This window comes from Lygodium microphyllum, chromosome 12 (genome assembly GCF_053477565.2).
Source record: "Lygodium microphyllum isolate KBCC chromosome 12, Lygodium_microphyllum_v1.1.10, whole genome shotgun sequence".
NCBI classification, from domain to species: Eukaryota; Viridiplantae; Streptophyta; class Polypodiopsida; order Schizaeales; family Lygodiaceae; genus Lygodium; species Lygodium microphyllum.
The window spans coordinates 21,455,916-21,470,218 of record NC_141146.1 but is presented as its reverse complement, the minus strand read 5'-3'; the positions used below and the strand labels follow the sequence as shown (position 1 = coordinate 21,470,218).

General features: G+C 39.1%; 1 protein-coding gene across 2 annotated transcripts in view; it reads left to right on the top strand.

The window, feature by feature from the left end:
• Window positions 1–12,645, top strand: part of LOC148027530 (Rab3 GTPase-activating protein catalytic subunit) — a 33,834-nt gene extending 21,189 nt beyond the window's left edge. The window contains exons 4-17 of one of the 2 annotated variants that reach the window (XM_087689260.1): window positions 4,785–4,870; window positions 5,521–5,610; window positions 5,993–6,169; window positions 6,353–6,456; window positions 6,796–6,986; window positions 7,096–7,277; window positions 7,960–8,334; window positions 8,429–8,493; window positions 9,879–9,927; window positions 10,064–10,214; window positions 10,871–10,955; window positions 11,036–11,105; window positions 11,206–11,346; window positions 11,429–12,645. In XM_087689260.1, coding sequence (XP_087545386.1) covers window positions 4,785–4,870; window positions 5,521–5,610; window positions 5,993–6,169; window positions 6,353–6,456; window positions 6,796–6,986; window positions 7,096–7,277; window positions 7,960–8,334; window positions 8,429–8,493; window positions 9,879–9,927; window positions 10,064–10,214; window positions 10,871–10,955; window positions 11,036–11,105; window positions 11,206–11,346; window positions 11,429–11,773 — 2,111 coding nt within the window. In that variant the 3' untranslated portion in view covers window positions 11,774–12,645. The remainder of the gene's footprint in view (window positions 1–4,784; window positions 4,871–5,520; window positions 5,611–5,992; window positions 6,170–6,352; window positions 6,457–6,795; window positions 6,987–7,095; window positions 7,278–7,959; window positions 8,335–8,428; window positions 8,494–9,878; window positions 9,928–10,063; window positions 10,215–10,870; window positions 10,956–11,035; window positions 11,106–11,205; window positions 11,347–11,428) is intronic. The other variant, XM_087689261.1, reaches the window with a different exon arrangement.
• The last annotated feature ends 1,658 nt before the right edge of the window (window positions 12,646–14,303 follow it).

The window sequence follows — 14,303 nt, the reverse complement described above, 5'->3', positions numbered from 1 at the left end:
AGGAAAAGGAAGACTGAGGGATACTTATAAGTTCTTGCTTCTTTTTCTTACCTTGTTTGGAGTTTTCAAAGAAATATCTATCTTCCTCATTACTTTCAAACCAGAAGATGTTATGTAGGTATTTTAGGCAACCCCTAGACCAAATTGATACCCCTTCTTCAAGCGGATCTCCCAAACCACGAGGAATAGAAGAATTAGATACCATAGAATCATAAATGAGATTGTGCTTATTTGGCACTAGAGAAAAGAAGTAAGATGGAAGTGGTATGTAATTTGTGCGAGTTTTCACTTGAGGATGGCCAGTCCAAAGTGAAGATTTTGTCGTACCTACATGGTCAATAGTTCTGTGCATTAAATCTAAAGGAGGAAACTCAAGCTTACCTTCAGTTTGTTATTGAGCTCTATGCATAAGGATAAGATTGTACTTAGAGGCTGAAATCTCGTACGATCGATGGACTCCATGGTAGTCCAAAGTTTTTACACCCATGCCAGATCTAGTAGGGGCAAGCTGGGAGGCCCACTCCTGCTTGTTTTTTGACATGCTTGGTTATGGGGTTTGGAGCAGTGTGTTGGTGTTTGAAGTCATTTGAACCTTTTGTTGTTTTTGCTTTTGCGAATGAGCTCTCCAATCAAGTCCAAAGTTTCTCAAAGAGAACTTGGCTCTGATACCATGTGACGAGATGCTCTAAACACAAAAACAAAAAATCAATTGTATGACAAAGCACAAACTGATAACACAGAATACAACTAGGGTTAGGGTGACTTAGAGACAATGAACATAGATAATAATGAAATGAATGATTGTTGAATATACAATGCTCATGCAGCAAACACACTATGCGGAGAGTGAATACTGCACCACAAACTCCCTATCCAGAGGATTAAGGTAGGGGTAATGAGCAGGAGAGTGTTGTACTCCAATTGGATCCTAAAATGCAACAAGGCAGCATTTGGATGTCGAACACTAGCAAGCGCAGCCAAGGAAGGCTGGATCTGATGTAGGCGGCAGTGCAAGAGAGCGAAAGACTAAAAATGCAAGTGAGGAGAGAGAGAGACTAAAAATGCAGGCAAGGAGAGAAAAAATAGCAAAATGCAGTCTATTTAGGTTGGGCAACAGCTTGCAGGAGAAGGTGACAGTTAAGGAGAGAGAAAACTGTGCAGGCGGCAGCTCTAGACAGCAAATGTAGGCTGGTTGATGATGTGGTAGGCTTGCGACAACAAGGAAGACCAGTAGCAGCAGTTAGTAGGCTGATATCAGCTCTGAACAGTGAACAAACTGTTGTAGACAGCAATGGCCAGCTTGGACTGTGATGTCCTTTGCGTCTAGGGTGTGGGCAGCAAGTTGAAAGACCTGAAATTTGCAAAAAATGAGATTAGGGAGAGTGGTGGGCTGCATGCCTATTTATAGAAAGATTGGGGCACCCAAATTAGGGTTTTGCATGTGGGACACGGTAACTCTCTAGGATCGTGTTTCTTTTTAAATTTTAAAATAAAAGGTTTTCTTCATTAATTAAGCATGTTTTGGGGCTGTTTAAGTCAAGCTAACGCATTTTTAGCTCAACAGACCATGCACTGCAATCTGCAAGTGATGAATGAATGAACTGTGGAGGAGCAACCCATAATATAGCACAATATAATACCATAAATGTGACTAGGTCGGCCAGCATGAAATACTATCAACCAGCAATAAATGTCTAAATCACCATAGAAATGACCAATTAAAAAATGCTTCAAAAACACTGTAATGTCGGCCTTAGTGAAACACAGTCTAGACTCACTCGTGAGCTTACTATACTACTAACAGACCACATGCTCACCTCCTTAAAGAAGATGGCGAGTGTTGGGTAGTGAAGATCAACATCCAATGTGAATGGCACACCATGGCAAAGAGAGAGAGAGAGAGAGAGAGAGAGAGAGAGAGAGAGAGAGAGAGAACTCTTACAGGTGCACAACACAAACTAATAGATTGATGTGATAGATAATTGATCTTAAAGTATGAAACTTAGGTCTCAATACATAGGCTATACTACTAACAGACCGCATGCTTACCTCCTTAAAGAAGATGGTGAGTGTTGGGTAGTGAAGATCAGCATCCAATGTGAATGGCACACCATGGCACACAGAGAGAGAGAGAGAGAGAGAGAGAGAGAGAGAGAGAGAGAGAGAGAGAGAGAGAGAGAGAACTCTTACAGGTGCACAACACAAACTAATAGATTGATGTGATAGATAATTGATCTTAAAGTATAAAACTTAGGTCTCAATACATAGACTAAGATATGCACGTAAACTTTTGACCCATATTTGATTAGGTGGTGAAAAAGATGTTCACAACTAAACATACACTCTTATACACAATGATGTGTGTTTACTAATGGGAGTTGAATAATAACTAACAAATCTTCGTACAGGTCATGGGCGATTGAGCTTGTGACATGAGACATGAAAAAAGGAAAACAAGGAGAGGTCTTATCTTTGAAGAGAGAGTGCTTAATTCCATACAAAGATTTTGATAGGAGATTTACAAAGGTAGAGAGATCTTTTCAATTGGAGCTAGAAGGTACATGTGTGTGGCTCAAAGGTTGATCTAGTGATTAGGGTTCCAAACTTAAGTATAGCTCTTGGAGCTCAATGTAGAGGCCATGGAAACTCGTTATAAATCCCTATGAAATGTATAACTCCTTGGAGAATCTTTACGAAGGAAAATATTGTTATAAATGATCCATTAATCATCAATGGTTGCCACTCTCTCTCTATACCACCTCAACATGTATATATATTCTCTTGGGCTTCTCTTTATTACGTAATTACTTTCTCATCTATATATCCCTCCTCTCTTTTCCTCTTTGTCTCCCCATATCTCCATTTCCTCTCTCTCTCTCTCTCTCTCTCTCTCTCTCTCTCTCTCATCCTCATTATACATGCTCTCTCATGTTTTCTATTTTTGGGAGCTGGTATGATCGACATCAACATCGACATCAGGTTCTCTCCGAGGCACCTTGGTGGTAGCTTGATCATCCATTACTTGGGTATTCATGACCCTATTTTGGTGTTCTTTGTTATATGGACTATGATGACTCATTATCATTGTATTGTATTAGATCACGACCCGTGATTTGAGAGAGGGTGTTAGCAATTATAGTCAGCTCATGAGTGAGTTTAGCATGTGTTCTAGTGTGCTAGAGTAGGTTTTTTTTGTGGTTATTATGGTGATTATTTTAGCAAATTATGCTAGCGAGACTAATCACTACTCAATCCTAAGGTCAAAACTTTGAATTTTAATGAAAGTTTCACATTGCACCTTGTTCCTTTTACCTTGCCCATTTCCCAAGCATATCTTTGAGTTCTCCTTTGCAGTCTTCTTGTGTTTTCTCTTTCCTTTCTATTTTGTCTTGTATCCAACAGTTTATTTCGACATTCTTTCATGCTTCCATTGTTGCATCCACTTTTGACAACTCAATCCTAAGGTCCAAACTTTAAATTTTAATGAAAGTTTCACATTACACGTTGTTCTTTTTACCGTGCCCTTGAACCACATTGATTGCACACTTGTCCACTATCAAAACTTCACTCCTTTGCATGCTTGCTCTCAAATCCTTCAATATTTGTGCAATGTTTACCATGCCAAGAGCTAGGGATACCAGAATTAGAGCTTATTTTAATAAATAAAGCTAGGTGAGGTTTAATTAAATCATTTAGGTCATTTCTTTGTTTTGTCAACACCCCATATCTTCAATTTTTGGATCATCTTATTCGATACTGTTTCTTGCTCAATTTTCATCAAACTAGGAAATGGTTCTTGAGCTTTGATGCTTCCATTTGTGGAAGCTCAAAGGAAGGTGGATACTTGGATTTCATGTTGTTCTAGCGTGTGTTGGAAATTTGGGCACTCAAGCCTTGTCATTTTATGCACACTAAATTTTGTAATATTAGCTTTGACAACAAATGAGGTTGAATTCTTAATGATTGATCAAGCACCAGCCTTGTGGTTTTGATATCAGGCTAGTTACTTTGTGGTCAATTTAGTTGATCGGTGTTACATGCTTTGGTCTACATGTTTCAGTCCATAATCTACTATTGATCTTTGGCCTAACTCTAAAGGGAAGTAGGTGGGGATGACCACTTTTGATGCCTCTGTGTGCTCTAGTGGAGTGACATGAGAAGCAAGCTAGAACTAGAATCAGTTTGCTAGTTTCACAACCTAGTTGAGACAACAAAAGTTTACACTTGTGTCAGCACTTAACTGGGTGCTTAGCCTCAAAGAGTTGTTTGTTTTGTGATTTATTTTGTGAATTACATTTCATATCAGAGCTCTCATCAAACCACTCCTCATTCTGGAGCCCTGCTGGCCTTTGAGTGATTGAAAGTGCAGTATTTTATGTCCTTGCTACAACCAAATATAGAAATTAATTTTGTGGAGCTTGAAGGTTGTCATTCTCAGCATGTTAACTTATTTTTTAGCAAATATGTTGTGCATGTGACATTGTAACTTTCCCTTAACTTTCAATCATTGTGTGTATAGGATTCTGATCAGCTTTACCGATTTATGAAACTACTGATAAACTGTGTTATTCTGAATTCTCATTTTCAAACAATTTTGGATAGTGCAACTAGTAGCTTTAAGTAACAGTAGGTTTCAGAAGAGTGTTTTGACATCCTTTGAAGCCATTTCCTTTCCTTACTTGAATGTTAATATATCATAGGCTGGTTATTATGGGGATGGTGTGTTGTAGATTGATCACTGAATATTGGACTAATGTTTTTAGAACCTCCTGATTAATCTGTAGATGGTTCCGTGAAAGGCAATTCAGTACCTCTGAAGACCTGCCCTAATCAACGGTTGCAGGAGACACTTCACAGCAGTGAGACCGAGGTTAAATTACCGATTCTACAAAGTCATTTTACATAAATGATAGTTTTCTGTTGGGCATACAAAATGTGGTAAAATGAGAGGGATGGATGGATGGAGAGAGGGAGAGAAAATAGATATTGGCTGATTCAGTGAGGAAAGGGACGAGCTGTTGTGAGAGGGGCAAAGGATGCTGTAAGATTGGTGGGATTAGTGTCCCTTCTAAAGTTGGCCTATGCTTCAAGGGGGGACTGTGTGCAATGTGCAGTGCTGCCAAAATCCACCAGCCAATGGATCATTTATGATTCAGTACTTGATGCTGGAAAGTGGGGTAATGTGCTTGGATTTATTTCTAGGTCTCATAATTCAAGTTGTTTTTGAAAAATCAAAAAACAGTTAAATTCTTATTGATGACTATGGAGGTGTTAGAAATTTGCACAAATAAAGTAAGGACACAATTGTTGCTGGAGGGGTGTGGATGATCAGTTTGTGAAAACTTGCAAATGGAACATTTCGTAAAATATGACCAATAGATATTTAGTAAAGGCGGTGATTGAAAATAGCATTGTGTGTGTAGTGCCTTTATTACATTTCTGGTTATGAATGATTCCTGCAAACTCTGTGTGGTAAATGCCTGGAAAAGCTTTGTGTAATCATAGAATTTGTTGAAACAGAGTGGTAAGAGCACCAACCCCTCCAACCATGAGCAAAAAGGAGCAGAACATGCATCGATAAAAGTGATGGCCCAAAAGGAGATTCTTGAGGTAATCTATCGGGTTCACAGTTCTGAACAATCTTGTGATATTCATGTCTTCATCAAGCCTAACGAATCTGTCTAATCAATTTGAATATGCTAGTTCAAGTCACATGGGGTTTATGAATTACTTTTCAGTTGCTCTACCAAAACTTACTAGTTTGGCTTTGAAGTGCCTCTAAAGGAGGAACATTCAATTTAATAGAACCATCCTGTGATGAATGCATGTGAATTATACCAAACAACTACCTAGCAAATATATGAGAGTAATGAGAGCAGAGTCTGAAAACTGAAAATTTCTAGTGGTCAAAAGTGATACTGGCTCACTGCTTTAGGTGATATTATCATGGCTGAAGGCTATTTTCTTATATAAATGATCTGAAACGCTGCAGTATGATAAGGAGATAGAAAATTTGAAGCTGCACTATGTGCCCGAGAAAATGAAGGAGCATGAGTTTTGGAGATACTATTTTATGGCAGTTGACCTAATGAAGCAGGAAGGGTTTGAATTATCTGCAAACAGTTACAAGTCACATCAAGATTCAGTCCCATGCTATCCTCAATCTGAGGTTAGTAATTCCTATTCTTCAGCTTTGCACCATCTCAGATAAAAAGAAGGCATAAGAGTTCATTGTATGCTTCCAGAAACATCTATTCAGCAAGTTGTTTTTTATTTTTCACCTTTTAACATTCTGCCAATGCATACAAACTTCAACTTCAATAGCTAGTTAATATCATGCAGTGGCTTGCAGAGTCCCAAAAAAGATCCACTAGAGGAAGCAGCATACCAGAAGGCAACCTCTGTGTTGGCACTTCCTTCTTCGAAGCTTTTACGAAGACTAGCGGCGGTGATTGAGTGAGTATCTTTCAAGCCCATACAAATTGTCATGTCTTTTGTATTGTAGAACTATTTATAGCATCCCCTAAGAAGCAGTGTCTGTCAGAAAAATTTATGTGGCTAGACTTGAATCGTGCTATTAGCATATTGAAGGAAAGCATTCACTTGTGGTTGAGGTTGGTGGGTGAGGAGCTGAAGGTTTGTTTGTGATGTCTATGCTTAGAGTAAATCTGTAGTGTAAACCCAGTACTTAATACAGAGTGTGCTTCCTTTGCCATGTTAATAGAAAGTCACATTTCACTGGTAGATTGTCTATATTTATTTATCCACTGAAACTGCTAAGTTTACTCTTTGCAGGGTAGCAAATTCTGCTGACAAGGTAAAAGAATTGGTAGCAGTTGGGAAAATTGATAGGGACTTCCTTCAAAGCGGTGGGCTTGTTTCAGGCCTTGCAGCCATGAAGAATTCAATCCTTCGAGATAGCAAAGATTCAAAATCTTATAGAACTGATGAGGTCCAGGGTTATTTAATGTCTCTTTTTGAGGCAGGTAAGCTTTTTTCAGGGAGTGGCTTTGGACATAAGATTAGACTTTGGTTCAGATAATTAGCTGTTACCTTGGTCACTATCTAAGTTTAAAGATGCCTCACTACATGTAGATACAGTGCAAAGAGGGGATTTTGTAAATTTGGAAACCTGGTGTGAAGCAACACTTTCAAAACTTCCAGAGGAGATGCATGCAACACCACCAGGATCCTTTGTTTCACAGCTTGCAGAAATTATGGGTGGTCTGACAACAGGGCGTATGATGACAGAGTTTTGGTATAGAGTGGTTGCTGAGGTTAGATTTTGGGAACTGATCCAGAATATTTTTCTATGTGATCAAACGAATTCTTCCTTGATACAATAAATAAATATTGATGATAATGTGCTCAAAATTCTTAGTTCCCTCTGCCATTCTTAAGTGCATTCCTTTTGTATACATTCTCATATGAGATGAACTTGTGATTTTTAATAAAAGGCAGATGGTTTGTATTTGTAGTGTTTTGTTGCAAAAAGTGTGAGAATGTATGGATGCAGGAAATGAATGCTAAATACAAGAGTGAATGAAAGCCTGAAGGAACTGCATAGATTTAGAGCCTGAGTAAAATAATAAGCCCCTGCATAACGAGTGAGGTTGTTGCGGATATAAGATGGAAGTGATGACAAAACACAAAAAGGGATAATGCCTAGAAGACTGGCATCTATGGAAAACTGGGCACAACCTATCAAGCTAATGTTGCCAGTCAATATCTAGTTGCAGCAGTTGCTAGTCATTTGTAGTCTGTCTTCCATGAGTGTTCTGGTGTGGATGCCATACAGCTGTACAGATTTTACCTGATAAGTTTATTTTCTGGACTGTGTTATGTACTTTGTGTCCTATTATTTTCTTTTCTTTACCTAAGGATCAATACTGTATAAATGGAATTTTGAAGAGGCGGATAGTGTGTAGTTCTTAGAGTTATCAATCTCCAATTTTGCAGCTGAGGCGATGTTGGGAGGATGGACAACCAATTCCAAGGCTTCCAGTGGAGGCAATCCCAGACTTGCGCTACTGCCTTCTACATCAGAAACTTCAAGTTATCAATTGCTGCATTGCAAGGCAGAAGCGCCATGCTACAGATTTAGCAATGCTAGATGCTTTAAGTGAGGGTGCTGAACGCATGGGACTCCTGAATGCTGGTGATGCAGATGGTGCTTCCCAGCGAGTTGTACATATTGATGGGACCCTTGAGCCCTCTAGGTTGTTTGTAAAGGGAAAGGAAGGGCAGTTGCTCATGAGACTTGGAGCAGATTGTCCAGCTGCAAATTTGAGAATGCTTGAAACTGGGGAGCAAGTATATTCACCTGTAACTCAGGTAAGCATTGTTTCAAACTCTGTATCATCTCTGATGGGCCACATTTGAGTCAAATAATGAAATCCAGGTATAATGGTTGCACACATGCTTACAGAAAGGGCCAGTACTAACTGAAGATCTCATCAAGGAAACCGAGGAACTCATTTTGAGGACTGGAAGGTTAGCCCATACAGTATTGAAATCTTTTCTTTCAAACCAGTATATTTATTGGCTGAATTATAATGCATTCTCATGGTAAGGTGCGCTGAATAATTTTGTATGCGCTTAATGATTTTGAATGGTCAAATTAGGATATTCTATGAAAGCTGATATTAGACAACTTATACCGGTAAGGCAAACACATGGTTGGGCTAGACAGAGGAAGCAAGTTAACACCTTGCTTCCTAGTAACTTTGATTTTACAGAATTGCTGCTTATAGGTAAGCATTTCTAGCTGATTTCCAAAGTTTGAAAAGGTTGCTTGTCTTGTCTCAAGGGCATCCAACTGTGCTAGTTTCTCAAGCAGTGCGATTGAAACATCTATGCAGTTTTATGCAGCAATTCATTTTCCAAATGGATAATTTAGAGGCTCAGTCTATGTTGTGGGTGTATTTCTGTGGCTGTGCTGTAGATCACTCAATCCCGAAGTTACGGGGCCATTGTTGAAAACAACATTGGACCAGTAGCTGTCATTGTAGTGCTTTTGGAATAATAGACATGTTTTTGTTCACTGAAATCTATCATTGTAACAGTAGCTATTATTGTATTCTTCTGGAATAATAGACACGTTTTCGTTCACCCAAATGACTCCCCTGGAAATTGCACTACCAAATATGACATATCATTTCTAACTGAGCCCTAAATCATTATGAATAGTGTCAAAACAACAAACATGTACAGCAGATAGGGGTATTTTCACCGTCAAGCCATGTGAACCATGCACTGAACTCACCTTCTGAGCCTTTACAATCTACGAGCGAGCTTTGGAATGAGCTCTGGCATTCCATATCACCAGTGCTGATCACGTAACTACAAGCCAAGCAGAACTCTTGCATAGGGTTTCACCCATAAAGTAGCCTCTTCCAGTGCTGACTGTATGCTTTTCTGACCAAATCCTGATATCAAACTAGCTCTTAAGTTGGACCAGGAAGTCCATTCTCTTGATCTTAATTTTGAGGCATGCTTGGATTAGTTGGGTATATAAGAAAGTGCCCTGTGAGCTATTTAAAAATCTGGAAGGCTGCAGTGCCAGCCTATTGTTGGGTTTCTGTACTCGCCTCTTTACTCCCTGGCCCTCTGTACTTTATGCCTGTTAGAAAAAACGAGTAGTTCCTGCAAATATCAAAAATTTAATGGGCAGTGTGTTTCATGTCTGGATTTGATCCCAAGTATACCATGCGTTTCTGAATTTTGATACCACACTATCTGTTGAGATTCGTACAAGATCTCCACAAGAAAAACAATGAGATTCTCAATCAGAGGCCTAGTAAGATATTCTGTTTATCTGTTGGAAAGGTTCATTGAAGTTCGGTTTTTTTTTTTTTTGGGGGGGGTTTGAATTTCAGTGTTGGTGCTGGATGTTCACAGCTTCTTTCAGACATGCAGGCTTTTAAGGTGAGATAATATATGCACATGTTGTTCGTGCACGTTTTTGCAAACTACGATATGTGCAAGGGAAAGAGTGGGCTGTCTTTGTTTTGTTAATGGATTTCAATAAATACTTATTATATAATGATAGTTGTATCAATAGGCTGCAAATCCTGGTTGCATATTGGAGGATTTTGTTAGGTGGTATTCACCACTTGATTGGAGACAAGATTGTGTCACAGGCTCTCCGGGTAAGGATCTGAAGAAAGATTCTGGATCACGAGGGTACCTCAGCACAAGGATGCAATCAGAAGGTATCTAGCTTCTTGCACTTGTTTTGCTTCTTGTTTGAAAATCACATTCTTTAGAAAGGCTAGATAGGTTTGCATTATATAAAACAACTGTTCAATGTGAAGTTGCACTCTTTCACATTCTTCTGCCTGTTCTCTTCCCCTTCTGCAGTGTGCATTAAACTCTCATGAAATGGTCTTGGAGAATTTGATTTATGTGATAAACATGTCAGTAGCATTTACAAGTGCTGGTTTCTGCTCATTGTGATCTAAAATCAGATAATTCTCATCCTTTTTTGAGGCTATGTTCTGTCAGCTGTGTCTTTTTTTGCACTCGCAACTCATGCCTTCAGCTTTCCTTTTGTTAAAGAGTGGGCCTGAGCAACTTCAAAGAAATTTTGAAATCCATGCTTCTAGATTGGTGTTCCAATTTAGTGCGGCATTTGTAAATTTCTTATTTAGGAGTCCTCTTCATCTTGGGGTGAGGATTTCTCATTGTTTGTTGTAGGGGGTGTCCTACCATACTTGAGGACACAGGCCTGACTGGAAGTTTTTAAAATCTTCTCTGACAAGTCCCTGATGGTCTTTGTTTTCACAGGATTTAACTTGCATGTTTCATTTTTGGGCATTTATTTGTATGCCTAATTGAGTTCCTTTGTTGTCTCTTCACGGCTACATAGGTAACCTCTGGCAAGAACTTTGGGTTTCAGCAAAAGCAGTCCCTGCAGCCAGACAGGCTCCACTGTTTGACGAGGACCTTGCAGTGTCAGTTCTGTTACTTTTCTTCATTCCAATGCTTCACCTTCTAAAGTTTGAAGAACGTTAATGACATTTGTTGATTGCAGGGAGAATACATTAAATGAGTTGGAGGATATACCACCAGCTGATTTGTTCAGACAGATGTTTAAGGCTGTTGTGAGTACATATTCTTTAATTGGCCTTGAAATTTGAACACAGGTTTGTTTGTCTCAGCTAACGTAGGGTTTGCTGGCATTTTCTTGTTGCATGTTTACAGCTCAGCACTGGATTTGCCATTGCAGAGTCGTCACCTTTATTCAGAAGTTCAGTTGGATGGCAGTTCAGTGAGTGCCGAGAATTCATTGTTTCAACATGCAAGAAAGGAATAGAGGTTGATGACCTTGAACAATTATGCCAGGTATCTGCAAGGGACTCAGCTTGTCAGTCAGTAATGGCAACATGATGCCTGATGAGCTCTTGACAAGTGTTTTGTGGTGCAGGTGTATGAGACCATAGAGACTATGTTGCAGTGCCCGCCTGAGAATCTGCAAGATTTGAAAGTACCTCGCTCCAGAGAATGTGATGGAGCAGGGGCAATCGCTATGCTTACAGAAAGAGGTAGTCGATACTACAGCAACCTGATCACAAATGAACGGAGTTTGCTCAAAAGGCTTGCCCGTGAGCAGCCGACCTCGCAATCCAAACCTGAAAATGGGTCTAATATACTGACACGTTTTCTTGAAGCTAAATCATCTTTCTTTGAAAAAAGATTAGCACAACCTGGATCGTCAGTGGGTGAGGAGAAGGCAGGAGAGTTTAAGGAGAATGAATGGACTTTGATTTGAAGTTTTTCCTTAAAAATTGTGTGTCTATCAGATTAGACCAGAAGGTTCTTTGGGAAATGGTTTTTCGTAGGCTAGTGGTGTTTTTGTGCCTCGCTTCCCCTTTGCAATTGTAAATATCATACAGGAGGAGGGCTATGGTGCTGCTACCTTATTCCTGGTGTTAGGAGTGTTTTTTATTGTTTTCTCAGCCTGGAAAGGTTACAGCAGTTTACAGTAGTGAACTGTACTGGTTGGGAGTCAGGCTATGAGCATCCTGTGCATCATTACCTTGGGATTCTGGATTGGCGATGGTGCAGGCAGTGATGATTCAATAACTCTGCTGCAAGAAAGGACATAGAAACCTTCTTGTAATGTTACGTACGAAGCACATTGTTCCTGATTTTTAATGCGAAAATTCTCTTATCGATTATTTCCATGTCCCATACTTTTGGTTACCATGGCTTTCAGCATCACTTATGTAATTTTGGGTCTAATTTGGAATGCATCATAAGCATCCAAATGCTCAGAGATCCAGTGCAACACACACAGTTTTAGTCGAGAGTTCTGGTTTTTGAATGTATGATTGCATGGAGAAGACACCAGAAAAGGCGACAGAGAACGAGCGTTTATGTAGACAGTGATGAATCGCATGGCTTTTGAATTTATGGTTGTAGGAGAAGACACCAAAAAAGACGACAGAGAAGGAGCACTTATACAGACAGTGACGAATCACATGGATTCTTTGAAGTAAGCTTGGAAGAGGGTGTTTCTTCTCTCAAATCTTCGCATTCGTGACTATTTCCTAAATTATTTCCAAACTTTTTGATACAATTTCCAAACTATTTCCTTAATTATGAACATTAATGATTACTAGATTGCTTATGGTTGATTAGAATTTCCAATATACTTTCCAATTCGGTCAAAATTCCTAAATCGTCCCTCTCATTTGGTCAAATTTCTCAATATATTTATCCCTTGGTATTTTTATTTTTATAGAAAATATTTAATAGTCGTACTTTGGAAGCTTGTATGAAGATAATTGTGTTTTATAAATGCTATATGATTGAATGAGTAGTACTTTTGATGGTACAATACGAGAAGATATGGAAGCTTATTATATGATTTATGGAGATGTGCCATTAATCTTGAGCTGCTTCAATGGTGAAAGCTAGGTTCTTTGCGTAGAAAAGAAGGAATCATATAAATGTTTGAGTAGTTTGAAACAAATTACATATTCTTTTAGTAAATTTTAAAAGTTGAGGGGCATTTCGAGATTGTTCACCAAAACACACAAATTCAAATAGTTCATTATTTTAGTTGTTCACTAAATAAGAGGTTGAGTAGGTGGTACGACTCTACCTACATGACTTGGTGAGAGCTAGTGGATGTTGACAAAACCATATAGGATGAGAGAGATGAGTTTTATAGCGTAGTAATGCTGACCAGGAAACCAAGTACCTTGCATAGAGACTTTTGAATAGAGGTTGAATAGACAAATACTTTTAAAGGTTGATTAGAAGACTAGCCCTTATGATAATTAGACATGTCAATCGTTGGGAGGTGACACATGGCAAGCTTGATGGAATTCTCAGCCAACCATTGTCCATATTGACATGTGGCAATTATAAGTGGCATGCATGACATGTTAGTGACAATTGTGACATGTGGCACTTTTTGTGTGGTTCGCAAATGAGCGTTGACATGTCACATTCCAAAAAAAGGTTGTGAGATGTGCATTGTGCATTCTAAATTTTTTTACATTTGCAACCCTTTTTCTTCTTGCGACTTGAAGGTATGTGCTAGCATTCCCAACATGTTGGACATCTTTATTATGTTCATTAAGGTAGCATGCTTCTATTCTTATAATTGTTGCATATAGGCTTTAGTAGATGCAAACTTGATGGTGCGCAAAGGGCCATCCAAAGTGAATGGAATCCTCTTTAGCATGCCATAGGATCTAGATATATTTTTCACATATTTGTGTTATAAATAATGGTAAATCATGAAGTAGGGGAGGTTCCACATTAGAGGCGAGGCATGTAGATGACCTATGCGACCACATATGCAAGGCCTTCTATGATATTGTGAGTTGCCATGTATTTTTCTATTTTCTCCATTCTCAAGTTTGGTGTCTTGAGTATTCCCACCTAGCTATACTTCAAGAGTGTTGGGTCCTTGTATCGATCCTCCTATTTTTGTTAAAGGATGAGGTGGAGGGGATTTTGATGCATCTTCCAAGGGTAACACTACTAGGCTATCCTAGTGTATTTTTCCATTTTCTCCATTCTCAAGTTTGGTAACTTGAGGATGCCCACCTAGCTATGCTTCAAGAGTGTTGGGTCCTTATATCGATCCTCCTATTTCTATTAAAAGATGAGGTGGATGGGATTTTGGTGCATCTTCCAACGGTAACATTGATAGGCTATCTTAGTGCACCTCCCTAACTTTAATAGGCTTGGTTGGATGTAGTATGATGTCCTTACTAGGATTATTCACCTTTATCCTAGGTTTTGATCCCTTTGGTATATTACGTTGATGGGGGCCATACTTG